Raw genomic sequence first — 17,797 nt, 5'->3', positions numbered from 1 at the left:
ACATACATTTGAGCACTGGCACATATACATAAAAAGTTTAAAAAAACAAGCAGTTTTAAAAGTCCAAAGAAAAATCTATACTTTGATGGTCGAGTGTCAGATGACCAGATGACTGTCATCCCAGAATAACCCCTATTTTCTTTTTTTTAGAGATTGATTTATTTATGTATTATATATAAGTACACTGTAGCTGTCTTCAGACACACCAGAAGAGGGCATCAGATCCCATTACAGATGGTTGTGAGCCACCATGTGGTTGCTGGGAATTGAACTCAGGACCTCTGGAAGAGCAGTCAGTGCTCTTAACCACTGAGCCATCTCTCCAGCCCCAGGAGAGCAGTTTCAAGTGAGGCCTGAGCCCCATCTGTACGCCTTTATCCAATCTGGCCCACTTTGAATAGCCGGTGACAGGCAAGAGTGGTAAGTGTGAGACTGGCCAGCATGGTGGTCAAAGGCTCTCATTCCAGTGCTGGGGAGGCCGAGGCAGGAGAGTAACAGGTTTGAGGCCTGCCTGGGCCATAGAATGAGTTCCAGGCCAGCCTAAGCTACATACTGAGATAACATTGCAAACAAGCAAAAGGGCTGAGGGGACAGAGCGGGACAGCACTCGATTAGTTTGGGAGAGGACTTGCCTGGTTTATGCAAGGCCCTGCCCCCGGTCCAATCCTCAGCACCAAAAATACAACTTAAAAATAATAAGCTAGGAAAAGAAAAAGTCATAATCCAAATAAAGAAATAAGTTTTAAAAATAAAGGGCCCTGGGGCTGGAGAGATGGCTCAGTGGTTAAGAGCACTGACTGCTCTTCCAGAGGTCCTGAGTTCAATTCCCAGCAACCACAGGGTGGCTCGCAAGCATCTGTAATGAGATCTGATGCCCTCTTCTGGTGTATCTGAAGACAGCTACAGTGTACTTATATATAATAAATGAATACATCTTAAAAAAAAAAAAAATAAAGGGCCCACCAGTGGTGGCGCACACCTTTAACCCCAGCACTCAGGAGGCAGAGGCAGGGGGACTTTCTGAGTTTGAGGTCAGCCTGGTCTACAGAGTGAGTTCCAGGATAGCCAGGGCTACACAGAGAAACCCTGTCTTGAAGGAGAAGGAGGAGGAGGAAGAGGAGGGTGAGGAGGAGGGGGAGGAGGAGGGGGAGGAGGAGGGGGAGGAGGAGGAAGAGGAGGAGGAGGAGGAAGAGGAGGAAGAAGAAGAGGAGGAGGAGGAAGAAGAAGAAGAGGAGGAGGAGGAGGAGGAGGAACTCCTGTACTACTTTGGAGGTAGAGCAGGCAGGAGGATCAGGAATTGACTGTCCCCCTCAGCTATCCAGGGTATTTCAGGCCAGCCTTAAAAGACAAAACCACAACAAAACAAAACCGGAAAGGTAATGTCACATTGTTTACAGAATAATGACACAGAAAGCCTCTGCATATCCAGGACAGCAGGCGTGCATTTGTTTGTTTGTTTGTTCCACAGTCTCCTTAGCCTGGGGGTTGGGAGCCCTTGGATGTGGAGGGAGGGCCAGCTACTCACCAGCCCTCACTGTTTCCATGAAGAAGCACACTTTAGTGACTCTCAGGTGACCCAGCTGGTGAGCAGCCAGGCTGGGGTCCTCACCTACACTCCAGGCACTGCCTGCCCACTTCCGGGGTGGCCCATCAGCTGCTGTAATAAGCAGAGATGGTTTTGACCAGCCTCCTCCCCAGCTAGCATGTCTGTGGTGGCCTTGAGTTGAGAATTCTTTTTCCTCTGTTTTCAAAGGATGTGTCCTTGCATGTGAGTCCCATTTGGGGGCTGAAAGAGACTAGCGTGTTCCTTTTTGTTCTTGCACAGGTGGTCTTGGGACGGTGACAGATGCCGAGAGGCCGGCAGCGCCACCAAATGACAGGTAAAAAGAAGTAATAAATAAATCGGGAATTCATAAAGGCGTAGTATGAATAGTATAGACCAGGAATCATGAGTGACAGCCTTGGAATCTCAGGGTGGAGGAGGGAGACAAGAGGATCAGGAGTTCAAGGCCATCCTTGGCTATACGGTGAGAGACAGCCCACATGAGACCTTGCGTCAAAAAGAAAGAAGGAAGGGGGATGGCTAAGGAGGTTAGAGAAATGGCTCAGCACTTAAGATTCGTTGCTGCTCTTCCAGAAGATTCCAGTATGACTCCCAGCACCCATGGCAGGCAGTTTTTACATCTACCTGCTACTGAGTATTAGGGGACCTGACACCTCTCTAACCTCCATAGGCACCAGTCACACACACACACACGGTATGCATGCCTACATGCAGCAAAACACCCGGCACATAAAAAGTTCCTGACCCAATTGATTGATTGATTGATTGATTGAATGGTTTTTGTTTTTTTGACACTGGGTTTCTCCGTGTAGCCCTGTCTGTCCTGGAACTCACTCTGTAGACCTGGCCTCGAACTCGGAGATCCACCTGCCTCTGCCTCCCAAGTGCTGGGATAGTAACCGTGCGCCATCATGCCTGGCTCCACCCTAATTCTTGACCTGGTTCTCTTCTCGTTGCAGCTACGGTCCCGTCAGTGTGAAAACTGAACCCATGGAAGATTCCGGTAGGTACACTGATGTTTGACAATGGAATATTTAGCAGTCTGTCATCTGACTGACGCTCTTATAGAAATGACTACTAATCATTTAGCTGTAACTAGGATCAGATTTGTAGAATACTGGGTGAGTACTGCTTATCTGAAATGCTTGCTCCCGGCTCAGCAGGTAAAGACACTGGCCTAATGACCTGAGTTCAAGCCCCAGGATCTACATCCTGGAAGAAGAGAACCAACTCCCACGAGCTGCCCTCCGCCCCCCACACACCGCCCTCCATGGCGTGTGTGTACACATGCATACACCACACACAGAAAAGTAAATGAGCAAGGGGCAGGAAAGAGGTTTGGTTCCCAGCACCCACATTGGTTCCCAGCCCACCCTGTGTAACTCCAGTTCCAGGGGGTCAGGGGGCCACTTGAAAATGAAATAAATCCAAAAGAAAAATTTAAATAAATAAAGTTTGACTCCAAAAGCATCTTCAGTTTTGAAATTTGTCAGATTTTTTTTCCCCCAAGGCAGAGTTCGGCTAAATAGCACAGATTTAAAATGTGAGATTATAGGGCTGGAGGGATGGTTCAGTGTGAGAGTTACTGGCTGCGCTTCCGGAGGTCCAGTTTCCCCATACCCATGCATAGTGCCTCTCTTCTGACATATATATGCATAAAAAGGCATCCAGCTATGTGTGTGTATATGATCACATGTGTGAGCCACCACATACAGTCTTTGTATGTCCATCGTGTGTGCATACGCAGGCGTGCATACCTCTGTGTGTGCTGAGGCAGAATAAGATAGCGGGTGACTGGGGTTGGGGGTTTAGCTCAGTGGTAGAGCACTTGCCCAGCAAGCGCAAGACCCTGGGTTCGGTCCCCAGCTCCGAAAAAAAAGAACCAAAAAAAAAAAAAAAGATAGCGGGTGACTTCCTCTGTCACTCCAGCCATTCCTGGACGCAGGGTCTCTCCCTAAACCTGAAACTCATGTTTCCTGCTCTAGACTGGAAGCCTGTAAGATCCAGCAGTCCTCCTGTCTCTGTTCCATTTGGAGTTGGGATTACAGTTATAGGGGACACCTGGCCTTCGAGTGTCCTGGAACAAGAACTTAGTCTCCATGACAGCATAACACATCCTCTTAGCCACCTGTCCATATCCCGCATATACCTCTAGGATATTTGGCTTTTAAATCCTCTGGCCGTCCAAGATACAAGCCAGTGACAGCGGAGACTGGAGAAGCACCTGTCACTAGTGTTGACCAGGAAGGAGTTGAGGGTTGAAAGCTGCCATGTTGGGACTTGAGATGCACACCCCACAGGCCAGTTCTGCTCAGCTGAGATAGATGACTCATTTTTTTCCTCTTGGCTATGCTTCTCCAGAGCTCTCACTCTGGAGACCCCCACAGGGCCATTGTTAACAGTGTTTCCCAAGATGCACTGGGAGGTAGTGGGACCTTTGAGAGATGGAGGGAAATCTTTAGGTCACTGACAGCATGCCCCTGCAGACTGGCCTCCAGTTTACTGTTAGCCAAAGAGGGGTTTATTTTTAAGACTCAGTACTTGTGGACCTGGGACTTGCCATGCAGATGAGGCTGGCCTTGAACTCACAGAGATCCACTTGCCTCAATCTCTGACATGCTGGGACTATCCTCCATCACACCCCGCTTCCAAAGAGGATCTTGAACAGTTGATTGTTCTGTTTCTGTCCCTACCTCCTGCGTGCTGGGATGACGGGCGTGTGCCACCATTCCCACCAAACGAGATGTCCAGTCGGTTGGCTGCACTTACCTGCCCCCTAACTGTGGTCTCTGTTGCCCTCACAGGCACTTCGCCAATGGCAGCGGCCGTGCTAATCAAGACAGAGTCTGAAGATCCTAATTTCAGTCCGTGTAATGCACAAGGTAATGTGTTTCCAGTTCCTTTACGAGCGGAGTGGTAATCATCACTCATCCAGGGGCTGACACAGAGGAGCAAAGGGGGCAGGAGGATGGCTCAATGGGGAACAGCACTTGCCGAGCAAACACGAGGGCCTGAGTTCAGGTCCCAGCACGCACAGAAAAAGCTTGCTGTGGTCACGGGTCAGCACTGGTGGGACCCGAGACAGGAGGATCTGGGGCTTGCTGACCTAGCTCCTGTCTCCAGGGGCTGGATAAGGTGGAGAGTGTTGGAGCAGGACACCGGATATTCCTCCTCCAGCACATACACATGCACACAGACACCTGCACCCACACACGTGTGTGAATAGACCACACGCACCACACAAACCCAGGGTATGTGTGCTGACCTAGACTAGCAAGCTGCCTTCCAAAGTCCATGATGGATGGAATTCATCTTAAATACAGTGGGGCGTTTGTGGGGCACACCCATAGTCCCAGCGCTCAGACAGTACAGGCAGAAGAATCTCAAGTTCAAGGTCATCGCTGACTTCTGTCTTGGTCAGTGTTCTTTTGCTGCGAAAAGACATGGTGGCCCTGGCAACTCTTATAAAGGAAAGCATTCAGTTGAGGCTGGCTAACAGTTCAGAGTTTTATTAGTCCATTATTGTCATGGCAGGAAGCATGGCGTTACACAGGTAAATATACTGGAGAGATACGAACAGATCCACAGGCAGCACGAATCAAAAGTGACACTGGGACACCTTTGAGCTTCTGAAACCTCCTTGCCCCCCATGACACACCCACTCCAACAAGGCCACACCTCCAATAATGACTCCCAATGAGTCTTGGGGGCCATTTTCTTTTAAAGATTTATTTATTTGTTTGTTTATTTATTTATTTATTTATTTATTTATTTATTTATTTATTTTATGTATATGAGCACACTATTGCTGTCTTCAGACATACCAGAAGAGGGCATTGGATCCCATTACAGATGGTTGTGAGCCACCATAGGTTGCTGGGAATTGAACTCAGGACCTCTGGAAGAGCAATCAGTGCTCTTAGCCACTGAGCCATCTCTCCAGCCACATGGAGGTATTTCTTAAACTGAGACTCCTTCCTCTCTGGTGACTCTGGCTTGCGTCAGGTTGACATAAAAGTAGCCAGTACATACATTAAACAAAGTAATGAGTAAACCTAGAAGATAGCCGTGGCCACAGCAGTGGGATTGCTGTAACAGAATCCACTGGCTTCCTTGTGAAACTGGTCCATATCCCTATCACTAACACTGTTGTGGTAGCTGAGCACATCACCTACCATCCTGGGAAATACTGAACAATGAAGTGTGATGTCATGACGTAGCCAGTATGCCTGTGTTCTTCCCTGCCCTCTGCCCAAAATGTTTCCTATTAATAATTAAGATAAAACAGGGGGCTGGAGAGATGGCTCAGCGGTTAAGAGCATTGACTGCTCTTCCAGAGGTCCTGAGTTCAAATCCCAGCAACCACATGGTGGCTCACAACCACCTGTAATGAGATCCGATGCCCTTTTCTGGTGTGTCTGAAGACAGCTACAGTGTACTTATATATAATAAATAATAAAAAAAATCTTTAAAAAAATAATTAAGATAATTCCAAGATATATGTTTTTTCTATAACAACAACGATGACAAAAATACAGCAGTTCCAAGAGGATCAGTGGGTAAAGTGCCTGCCCCCAAACATCCCCAGCACCCACATATTCTAAGGAAAGAGCCAACTTCTACCACTGACTTCTGACCTTCGCATATGCACTGTGGCATGCACCCACACACATTCGCATACACATAATCGTAAATAATTTTTCTTTTTTTTTTTTGTTTTGTTTTGTTTTTTTTTTTTTTTTGAGACAGGGTTTCTCTGCATGCCCTGGCTGTCCTAGAACTCACTCTGTAGACCAGGCTGGCTTTGAACTTAGGAAGATCTTCCTGCACCTGCCTCCTTAGTACTGGAGGCCACAGCCCTGCTAAAAGCAATTTTTTAAAGATAGAAAACAGAAAGGACTTTGTAGTGGTGCCACTGATCTGGGGTCACCCGTGCTTCTGTAACTCCTCCTTTTTATTTATTTCTTTTTTTTTTTTTGAGACAGGGACCTATGTAGCCCAGACTGGCCCCAAGCTTACTGTGTCCGAGAAGATGATCGTGAACTCTTGATCCTCCTGCCTCCACCTCCTGAGTGCTGGGGTTGGGGTTGTAGGTGGGCACCACTCCCAGTTTTTCGTGGCGCTGGAGGTGTGGGACCCAGGACTTCCTGCACATGAGCTAAGCGCTCTACCCAGTCCTTAAAATGCTTCCATTGCATTCCGTGGCTTCTTTGTCTTACTCTAAATGCTTTCTTATGTTTTTAATTTACATATTGGTGGAGAAAGGAGGGAATGCCGTGGTGCTCGTGCAGAGACCAGAGGACAGTTTTGGGACTCTGTTCGCTCCTTCCATAACATGGCTCCCGGGAATCAAACTCAGGTCGTCAGGCTTAGCTGCAAGCACCTTTACCTGCTGAGCCATGTCGACAGCCCAGTGACCTCTGTGCGTCGTGTTTGGTGCTGAGCCCTAACTGCTTGTTCTCCTTTCAGGAAGCCAGCATCCTTCTGCCAGCAGTGAAGTCATCGAAATGGAGCTACCGTCTGCAGGTTAGAAAGTGAAGTGTCTCCTCCCCTTAATCACGGGGAAATAAAGAAGGCGGCCTCCTGGCACATCTGTCTTAGGAAGCAGCATTAGGGGCTGTGTGCTTTGCATTCCTGATCCGTTAGTGCAGTGAGTGGGAACCCCAACCCGGGCGCTGCCCACCATGGCCTTACCACACTAGGCCCTTTTGTTTGCTGACAGAGGATGCGGGTAGCCAGGTTGGAGCCCATGGTGTAGCTGCTGGCCTCAGACTTGGAGCCTCCTGTCTGCCTCCACATGTGGGAGGAGGGTGTGACAGCCCACATCTGGCCTTTCTTCCCATTTTGTTTTAGTTGTTGGTTGGTTGGTTTGGTTTTTTTTTTTTTTTGGTTCTTTTTTTTTTCCGGAGCTGGGGACCGAACCCAGGGCCTTAGCGCTTCCTAGGTAAGCGCTCTACCACTGAGCTAAATCCCCAGCCCCGGTTGGTTTGGTTTTTAAGGCAGGGTCTCACTCCATAGCCCTGGCCAGCCTGGGACTCACTCCGTAGCCCCGGCCAGCCCGGGGCTCACTCTATAGCTCTGACTGGCATCAAACTCACAGAGATCCACCTGCCTCCGCCTCTGCCTCCCAAGTGCTAGATTAAAGGTGTGCACAATCACACCCAGCCCTCTCCTTTTAGAAGAACCCTCTGCCTTAGCTTCCTTAGAGCTGGGATTAGAATTGTGAACCACCATACCTACATCTCTCTCTCTCTCTCTTTTTAACCCTAGTAATTCACTTTTTTAAAACATGCATTTCCTTTCTTTTTTTTTTTTTTTTTTGGAATTTAAAGTATAGTCTTTAATGCACACAGAATAAGATTTCACCAGCTCTAAGGATAGTGCTTTCTAACACATTCAACAGCAAATGACTATGTGCATTTATGATTCCTAGACTGAAAATAGTGCACTTGATTTTCCTAAGACACAAAGGGCATAAAATTTTTTTAATTATGTGTGAGACTAAAGTCTCGGGTCACTTATTACTCAGTTTTCTAGGATATCACATCTAAGAGATATCTTATTGGAGAAACTACTGCCCGTGTTTCACATTTGAAAATAACTACTGGGTCGTGTCTTCAAAGAAGACACTTTTAAAAACTGATGACTTCAGAAATAAATTGTAATAAGGTACTTTCGGAAGAAAGGAATTAACCAAAAGAGACTGTGTTAATCCATTATCTTTCCTCAGCTGGGTTATCTGCATCTTCACTACCAAGCTGATGAGCAACTCAAAGTATCTTGAACTCAAAATAAGTTACTAAGCCAGGTGTCAAATATCTTCTATTAAGACTTTCACATCTGAATTACTGCAGCAGTAAGCAGACAAAATATGCTACAACAAACGTCAACATCAATCTACACTGGAAGTAAACTCTAAAACCATAGAGTAACAGTTCTGTTCCTGCTGGGGGGTGGTGCACACATCTTTAACCCCAGCACTTAGGAAGCAGTGGCAGAACAGCCGGTCTACAGTGAGCTCCAGTGAGCTCCAGGACAGCCAGGGCTACACAGTAAAGCTGTCTTAAACAACTGCTGCCACCCCCATCACTGCTGCCACCACCCCAGCTAAAAACAAAAACAAAAGAACCCACCCAGCTCCGGGAGCAAAGCTGCTAAGTTTCTGAAGAAAGGCCACAGAGATAAAAGAGCAGAAGATGCCTACCCAAACTGTAGGCGCACCATTTACTGCCTTTAATCTCAGCTGGCAGAGGCAGGAGGATCTCTTTGAGTTTGAGGCCAACTTGTTCTGATCTTCAGAGCAAGTTGTAGGACAGCAATGGCTGTCTTGAAAACCAAAACAAAAGAACCCATTTACTTACCTGAGCACTTAATAACACACACAAAATCACTGTTAAAATAGCATGTCCAGACCATCTAAATAAGCCTGAGTTAAGCCAACAGTGGGATGCCACCTCAAAAAAATAGAGAGCCGAGAAGCATGCACTCAGGGCAAAACTTACTGCACTAGTTCAAAATGAACAAAGTACCTTAACAGTAGTTCATTTGAACCAGGCAGTAGTATGCCCTTAGTCCGAGTGCCTGGAGGAGGTGGTGAGTGGGTCTGTGTGTTCAAAGCCAGTCTGGTCTACAAAGCAGCCAAGGCTACCCCGTCTCAAACAAACAAAAATAAGAGCAATGCATTTAAGAATCAGGCTTCAATGTAAATAGTACTGACAAAAAGACAAAAGACAAATGACAAGACAGCTAAATAAGCTATAGCAATACTGGTCAGAGAAGACAAATCAGAACCAAATGTCCTAAGGGCAGTGAGTGTATGGAAAGCATTGGAAGACAGTTATCCTGAAAAGAGAAAGCATCTGGCAGTCAGCAAGTCTGCAAGAGAAGTCACAGGGATCAGACAGGTGTGCCTCACAGCCATAGTAAATCACTGTAGCTCCTCTACTAAGATGCTCTAAGGCTAGGAGTCAATACAGAAACTCTAAAGTAGACAACAGAACCCATCAACTGTTGTTTACAAGGTCAGTTGTGATGTATCAGGTAAACTATAAAGGGACAGGTGGATGAAAATGACAAAGCCTTATGCAAATCATGGTTAAGGAGATTTAAATATATGAAAATTAGAATTCAAAACCATAGACGAGAATAGCAATTCCATTTCTATTTTACTTTTTCCTTTGAGATGTCATTTCACTGTTGCCCAGAGAGTATACTTCTCAGCTAAGTGATGCATTTCCTTTCTAATGGTTGTATGTGCGCGTCTGTGCTCCTGAGTTCAGGTACAGTCAGAGGGTAGAAAAGGTATCAGATCCCCTGGAGTTGGAGTGACTGTCAGTTGTGAGCCTCCCAACATGGGTATTAGGAAAGAACTCTGGTCTTAGCCAAAAACAAAAAAAGCATTCTTTTTTTTAATTATTAAATTAATTATTGTTTATTTCATGAGTATGAGTGCTCTAGCTGCATGTACACCTGCAGGCCAGAAGAGGGCATCAGATTACTTTATAGATGGTTGTAAGCCGCCATGTGGTTGCTGGGATTTGAACTCAGGACCTCTGGAAGAGCAGCCAGTGCTCTTAACTGCTGAACCATCTCCCCAGGGTCCCCCCCAAAAAAAAAACTTACAACTAAATCATCTCGGCCAGGCAGCTGGTGGCCCATGCCTTTAATCCCTACACTCAGGAGGCATGGATAGGCAGATCTACGTGAGTTCAAGGCCAGCCTGGTCCATAGAAGGCATCTCAGGACAGCCAGGGCTACACAGAGAAACCAAAACAGTAACTGAGTCACCTCTCCAGCAGCCCCTCCCCACCCCACAGTAGTCGCCTACAGACTTAAGAAGCACCGTGATCGTGTGAGAGCTCAGTGTCCACGAGTGTGAACAGCTCTCAATCGTTTGGTAATATGTGGACATTCCTATCTCCCCTCACTCCTTATAGGAGAATCCCGTGTGAAATCATGTTTACTTTTGTGGAGACAAGGTCTGACACAGCCTAGGCTGGCCACAGGCTTCCTTGTGTAGACAGGATGACCTCCGCTCCTGATCTTTACGCCCTGCTAGGGACGGAATACGGTGTTTGTACATGCTTGGCTTGACTAACCGAGCTGAGTCCCTCAGGCTGAAACCATACATTGGTGCCTGATGATTGCCTCTTACAGAATTAAATTCCCTGTGTTTTGAGTATGTACAAAACATGCGTAAAATTTCAAGACCAGGGCTAGGGAGATGGCTCAGGAGTTATGACCACTTGCTGATCTTCCAGAGGTCCCGGGTTCAGTTCCCAGCACCAGCATAGCTGCTTATAACTGTAACTCCAGTTCTAGGAGATCCAGCATCTTTTCGTGACCTCTGTGTGAATTGCAACCATCTAGTACACATACAAATGTGAGCAAACACTCATACACATAAACTTTCTGAGAAATTCTAAAATGAGGCCATCCCGGGCTACAAAGTGAGTCCTTGCCTCAAAACAAAACAAAACTCCAGCATGAGGTAGAGAGTGGAGCCGGGAACAGTAACCTGTTGAAACCTGAGATTACTTAATAATGAATGTCATTTTAGATTGGTTTTTTTTTTTTTTTTTGGTTCTTTTTTTCGGAGCTGGGGACTGAACCCAGGGCCTTGCGCTTCCTAGGCAAGCGCTCTACCACTGAGCTAAATCCCCAACCCTAGATGTTTTCTTTTTAAGGGTCTACTCCAGTGGTCTCTTCAGAGACCAATGAGGACGCCGAGGCTGAGGTGAAAATGGAAGGTGAGTCACCAAAACACTTGTGATTGTCACATGGTCAGGGTGGCTTTCCATGTGGCTCTCACTACATAATCTGGAATGATTATTGTAGGGCGGTGATTGGAACCAGTGTGTGTGTGTGTTCACATTCATGCACGTGTTGAACGAGAATGAGCCGTCCGCTCTTATGTGTGAATACTTGGTCCCCAGTTGATGGAACTGTTTGGGAAGGATTAGGAGGTGTGGCCTTGGTGATGGCGATGTGTCACTGGGGGGCGGGCTTGGGGGTTTCAAAAGTCCACACCATTTCTAGTTAGCTCTCTCTGCCTTGTGCTCATTGATCAAGATGTGAACTCTTAGCTACTGCTCTAGCACTATGCCCGCCTGCCTCCCACCATGATAGTCATGAACTCTGACCTTCTGAAACCGTAAGCCTAACAAACTCTTCCTTCTATCAGTTGCCTTGGCAATGGTGTCTTATCACAGTAACTGAAAAGTAACTAAGACGGATGCCCATGCCTCATGGCCTGTGGGAGTCAGAGCACATCTTTGTGGAGTCATATCTCTCCTTCTTTCCACCTTGATAGGGGTTCTGGGAACCAAACTCAGGCCACCAGCTTTGCAAAAATTGTACCCTTACCCACTGAGCCATCTCACTGGTCCTCAAATATAATTAGCCCTCTCTTTAACCACAGTTAGAATTAATGCTTGAGGGTTTGGTTAGTGGGGGACACTGTATGGTGTCCTCATCCTCTGTTTATGAAAAACCAGAGAGGCCACTTGGAGCCCTGGGTCCTGATAGTTTTACCTTTGCAGTGAGAGTAAAAGGTTTAGTGATGGCAGCTGTTTCCTTACTGGGTGAGCCACAACAATCATGTTTGAAGATGTCACCATGTTCTTCATTGAGCAGAAATGGGCTAGCCTAATACCCAGAAGGCCCTGTACGACGCAGTGGAGGAGGACCCTGGACAAGTAGCTTGTCCGGGGCTTTCTCCAAACCAACTCTCATTGCCAAGCTGGTGCACAGATAGAGCAAGGTTCTCTCAGTCAAAGGACGCCTTCGGCAGTGGGGGATAAAAAAGCAGGCTTCACGGAGCCTCTAAAAACTAAGAAAATATGCTCTATGAGCCAAAAGACCCACAAGTGCAGTGAAAGCTAACATCCTTTCAAGTCAGCTGAGACAGGAAGAGAGATTAACTCCTGACCCGTCAGTGTCGACTTGCCAAGGAGGGCGACTCAAGAGCCAAATCAAATGTCACGTATCTGTAGTCATGAGTGCTTCCTCAGGAGAAGTGCTTTTCAGCTCACTGAAGCTCTTCAGTTTGGTATAAATAAATGCAGGTGGAGTGCCCAGAGGATCAGAGAATGGGATGATCGCTCTCTCCTTGACAATCCTGTTCAGCTGTGCCATTAGCAACTGTCACAAATGTTGCAACAAAAGTACGGAACTAATGGGACTGCAGGCTAGACATTGGTGGCACACACCTGGAACTCCAGCACTCGGGAGGCAGAGGCAGGAAGGTCTATGAGTTTAAGGCCAACCTGGTCTACAGATCTGGTTCTAGGACAGCCAAGACTACACAGAGAAACCATATCTTGAAAACACAAACAAACAAACACACAAACAAAAAAAAAACCCAAAAACAAAGGGACTGCAGAGATGGCTGAGCCATCGAGAACTCTTGATCTTCCAGAGGACCTGAGTTGGGTTCCCAGCTCCCACATCCTGTTGCTCACAACTGCCTCTAACTCCAGCCTTCTTCTGGCCTCTGTGTGCTTACATGTGCACATCCCAACATAGACACACACTCATACACAGAAATAAAAAGTAATTTTTGGGGTTGGGGATTTAGCTCAGTGGTAGAGCGCTTGCCTAGGAAGCGCAAGGCCCTGGGTTCGGTCCCCAGCTCTGAAAAAAAAGAACCAAAAAAAAAAAAGTAATTTTTTTTCCTAAGAAAACCAGCAACTTAAAGGAGAAACGTCTCTTGTGGCTCACAGTTTGAGGGGAGACAGTCTTTCGCGGTGTAGCAGGCACGGTAGCCAGAGCAGGAGACAGCCGCTCACACTGCATCCACAGCCAGGAAGCAGACAGATGGACGCTGGTCCTCAGCCTGCTTTCTTCAGTCTGGGCCCCCAGAACATGGGGTGGAGCCCCAACATCAGGATGAGGCTTCCCTCCTCAGTGTAAACTCTGGAACACACTCACCGACATGTCCAGTCAAGTTGACCTTCAAGGTCAGCCATCCTTCAGCACCGCACACTGTACTGGGGTGGGGGCGATGGGGGACAGTACCAGGTCTGCACTTCTCGTTAAGTAACGCTTGGGCATCTTTTGGAGACTTGCTGATTTTCTGGTCACTCTAACATTGCACTTTTCTTTGCTCTCAAGGAAACGCAAATCCGTCCAGCACTGTAAACTCTGCGGCAGGCGTTGAGGACCTTAAGATCATACAGGTGACAGTCCCAGGTGGGGACATCCGCTTGCTGTCTTCATCGTTTGAATGACATTTTTCTTTTTTGTAAAGATTGTTTCCACTTTTTTATGTGTTTGTGCGTATCTGAGTGTCTGCCACGTGAGTGCAGTGAGTGTAGTGCCCAGAAGAGGGCACTAGAGTCCTTGAAACTGCTCTGGAACTGGCTCTGTAGACCAGGCTGGCCTTGAACTCAGAGACTGGCCTGCCCCTGCCTCCCCAGTGCTGGGATGAAAGGCTTGCACCACCTCCCAGGTGTATTTATTTTTAATTTGTCAAGATTTGTTTTGTTTCACGTGTATGAGTTTTGTCTGTGTGTATGGGTGTGCACTATGTACGTTCCTAGTGTCCATCGAGTTCAGATGCGAGTAAGAATGGCCGTGAGCCATCATGCATGTGCTGGAAAAGGAACCAGATCCCCTGCAAGAGCAACATGTGCTTTTTTTTTTTTTTTTTTTTTCGGAGCTGGGGACCGAACCCAGGGCCTTGTGCTCGCTAAGCAAGCGCCCTACCACTGAGCTAAATCCCCAACCCTTATTTAAGTTTTAAGACAGGGTCCCACTATGTGTCCCTGGCTGTCCTGGAACTCACTCTGTAGACCAGGCTGGCCTATAACTACAGAGATCTGCCTGCCTCTGCCTCCCGAGTGCTGGGAGGTATAGGGCAAGCACACCAGGCTTTTAAGAAAATGTTTTTTTTTATTTATTTATTCATTTATTATATATAAGTACACTGTAGCTGTCTTCAGACACACCAGAAGAGGGCATCAGATCTCTTTACAGATGGTTGTGAGCCACCACGTGGTTGCTGGGATTTGAACTCAGGACCTCTGGAAGAGCAGTCGGGTGCTCTTAACCACTGAGCCATCTCTCCAGCCCGAAAATGTTTTTAATTAGAGCCGGGGCATAGTGGTTCATGGCAGAGGCAGGTGGGTCTCACCCTGGTCTACAGAGCGAGTTCCAGTACAGCCAGAGCTACACAGAGACAACCCTGTCTTGAAAAATCAAAAAACAGGGGCTGGGGATTTAGCTCAGTGGCAGAGCGCTTGCCTAGCAAGCGCAAGGCCCTGGGTTCGGTCCCCAGCTCCGAAAAAAAAGAACCAAAAAAAAAAAAAAAAAAAAAAGAGAAAGAAAGAAAAGAAAAAGAAAAAAAGAAAAATATTAATAAGAAATTAATTTTTAAAGTCTTAAAAGATATTCCCTCCTGGTCCTAGCCTCGTTTTTCTTCATTTCTTGTCATATTAGACGGGCCGAGGTTTGCGTTACAGTGTTGAGAGCAGTGATGGAGACACACACCCTTGTCGTGCTCAGCACTGACCTCGTTCCTCAGGAAGAACAGGAGCGGTGGCTGGGGACGGATCAAGGCTGAGAGGACTGACTGCTCTTGCAGGACCCAGGTTCTCTTCCCATCCCATGCCCGCTCACAACCACCTGAGGCTCTATGGATCCCGTATCTTCTAACCTCCGTGGGTGCTTGCACATGTGTGGCACAAACATAAATACAAGTTAAAAAAAATTAAAGTAAGGATGGAGAGATGGCTCAGCGATTGAGAGCACTGACTGCTCTTCCACAGGTCCTGAGTTCAAATCCCAGCAACCACATGGTGGCTCACAACCATCTGTAATGGGATCCGATGCCCTCTTCTGGTGTGTCTGAAGACAGCTACAGCATACTCATATTAAATAAATAAATCTTTTTTAAAAAAGTTTTTAAACATTATGGGGTATGCTTCTATGGGGTTGTCAAAATTATCATCTGTAACGGCTTCCATTTTGTGTATTTCCCAAATGCTTACTTACTGTGCTCAGGTAACTGATAAGACAGGTAAACTGCCAGGAGGCATTTCTGCTCATATCTGTCTTGAAGGGGAAATGCTGAATGAGCCTGGTCTTCGTCTTCCGGTTATTTGTAGATAATGAGGAGGAGAGGCTCTCGGGCCTCGAGAAAATTAAGCAACTGCGAGAACAAGTGAACGACCTCTTCAGCCGGAAGTTTGGTAAGCTTCTGTTCTGCTGTTGGCACACATCTAAAACGTACGCATCTGTTATGACATTACGTGTGTGTTGGAGGGGCAGGCACACGTGAAGACAGTGCCCTTGGAGGCCAGAAGAGGGCGTCAGATCCCTCGGAGCTGGAGTTACAGGCAGTTGTGCCCCACGTGGGTGCTGGAGATCAGACTCAGTCCTCTGGAAGAGCAGCCAGGGCTCTTAACTGCTGAGCCATCTCTCCAGTCCCACACCTCCAGATTTATAAACTTTACCCACTCCACCCCTTTCTGAAATACTAGATGTTGAAAGTACTCTAGTCCTGTTATAATCTCTGGCCAAAATCACTTTTCTTTTTACTTATTTATTCTTTTTTTTCTTTTCTTTTCTTTTTTTCGGAGCTGGGGACCGAACCCAGGGCCTTGCGTTTGCTAGGCAAGCGCTCTACCACTGAGCTAAATCCCCAACCCCTACTTATTTATTCTTGAGACAGACTGAGGCTCTACAACGTACACTAGCCTTGAATTCAATCAAGATCTTCTTTAAAAAGTGCCAGCATTTCAGGCCTGTGCCATTTCAGGTAGTTCCAAAGTCTCCGTGGAGTAGGCAGTTCTTGAACTTGTGATCCTCCAGCTTTAGCCCCGAGTAGGTGGGTTTTAGGCCTGTGTTACCGGGTTCAGCGCTGTCCTTGTTGGGTTTGAAGACAGCACGTCACAGACAGCTGACTTCAAACACTTAGACTCCAGTGATCTTACCTCTCGGCTACTCTCCGCTACTCAAGTTCCAGAGACTTCAGGTGTGTGCCTCCAGGTCCAGCTCAAACCGTGACATCAAAGACAAAGCAAGGAGAGCCTGGCATGTGATCCAAGCATTTAAGAGGCTGAGGCAGGAGGCTCGCTTTGAATTCAGATCCGTAGGCCCTGACTCAAAAACACCACCACCACCACCACCACCACCAATAGGGCAAGGCTTTGGAAAAGTGAGGCACGGAATCAACCAGTTTACACCCCACCTCTCATCCAGGGGAGGCGATCGGAGTGGACTTCCCCGTGAAGGTCCCCTACAGGAAAATCACCTTCAACCCCGGCTGTGTGGTGATCGATGGCATGCCCCCGGGGGTGGTGTTCAAAGCCCCCGGATACCTGGAGATCAGCTCCATGAGGAGGATCCTGGATGCTGCAGATTTCATCAAGTTCACCGTCATTAGGTGAGTGAGTCCCGGGTGAGCACTGGAGATGGGCGGCTACCTAGTGACAGGAGGCCGGCAGGGTGGGGAGGGGCCGCCCTTCATCTTAGAGTCAAGATGCAAGGCATCCGCTCTCTTCTACTTCTGCAGCTGTGGTCCTTGTACTAATTTTATTATAATTATTTATGAGGGGCTTGTCATGGCACCTGTGTGAGGACAGCCTGTGGAAGTCAGTTCTTCCGCCCCGTGGGCCCCAGAGATTGAACTCGGGTCTGGGGTTTGGCAGCAAGCATCCTTGCCCACCGAGTCGTCTCGCTGGCCACTGTGGGATTCCCCCCCTCAGCCTCACTTCCCAGTTTGCCTAGCACTGTGTTGACACCACCAGAAGTGAGGAGACAAAACTAGCTGGGCCGAATAAAAACAAGCTCCCCCTCTTCCTCCCCTGTCTCCCCGCAGACCACTTCCTGGACTTGAACTCAGTAATGGTGAGTACTCAGAGAAGCAAGAACGTCGCAGGACACAGTGCTTTGTGTAGTGAGTGTCCTGGAGGGCACTTAGCACAGGGTCCTCCCACCTGCAGCCTGGAGCCTTCTAGTAAAGCACATGGCCTTTCAGATGTGCTGGCTTGGTTTGGTTTGGTTAGGTTAGGTTCGGTTCGGTTTGGTTTGGTTTGGTTTGGTTTGTTCCAAGGCTGGAGAAGAAGCCGAAGGTCTCACAGGAGCTAGACTCCACCTTTGACCTACATCCCAAGCCCTATTTACCTTTTACTTTAGTTCTCTTTTGTTTGGTTGGTTTTTCTTATCATTGGCTTGGGTCTCAATGTGCAGCTCCGCCTGGCCTGGAAACTCCCAGACATCCACCTGCCT

At 47.5% G+C, this 17,797-nt stretch overlaps 1 protein-coding gene across 3 annotated transcripts in view; it reads left to right on the top strand.

Moving 5' to 3' along the window:
• Gtf2ird2 (GTF2I repeat domain containing 2) overlaps positions 1 to 17,797 on the top strand; it is a 44,891-nt gene that overhangs the window by 23,302 nt on the left and 3,792 nt on the right. For 2 of the 3 annotated variants that reach the window (XM_063271158.1, NM_001393697.1), the window contains exons 7-15: positions 1,826 to 1,880; positions 2,524 to 2,567; positions 4,369 to 4,446; positions 7,034 to 7,090; positions 11,251 to 11,313; positions 13,679 to 13,756; positions 15,673 to 15,756; positions 16,769 to 16,952; positions 17,388 to 17,416. In XM_063271158.1, the coding sequence (XP_063127228.1) occupies positions 1,826 to 1,880; positions 2,524 to 2,567; positions 4,369 to 4,446; positions 7,034 to 7,090; positions 11,251 to 11,313; positions 13,679 to 13,756; positions 15,673 to 15,756; positions 16,769 to 16,952; positions 17,388 to 17,416 (672 nt within the window). Of the gene's footprint in view, positions 1 to 1,825; positions 1,881 to 2,523; positions 2,568 to 4,368; positions 4,447 to 7,033; positions 7,091 to 11,250; positions 11,314 to 13,678; positions 13,757 to 15,112; positions 15,157 to 15,672; positions 15,757 to 16,768; positions 16,953 to 17,387; positions 17,417 to 17,797 lie in introns of those variants that run through there. The other variant, XM_063271159.1, reaches the window with a different exon arrangement.

The sequence above is a fragment of the Rattus norvegicus genome, chromosome 12, assembly GCF_036323735.1.
Source record: "Rattus norvegicus strain BN/NHsdMcwi chromosome 12, GRCr8, whole genome shotgun sequence".
Taxonomy (NCBI): Eukaryota; Metazoa; Chordata; class Mammalia; order Rodentia; family Muridae; genus Rattus; species Rattus norvegicus.
The sequence above is the reverse complement of the archived record's forward strand: the minus strand, read 5'-3'. Positions and strand labels throughout refer to the sequence as shown.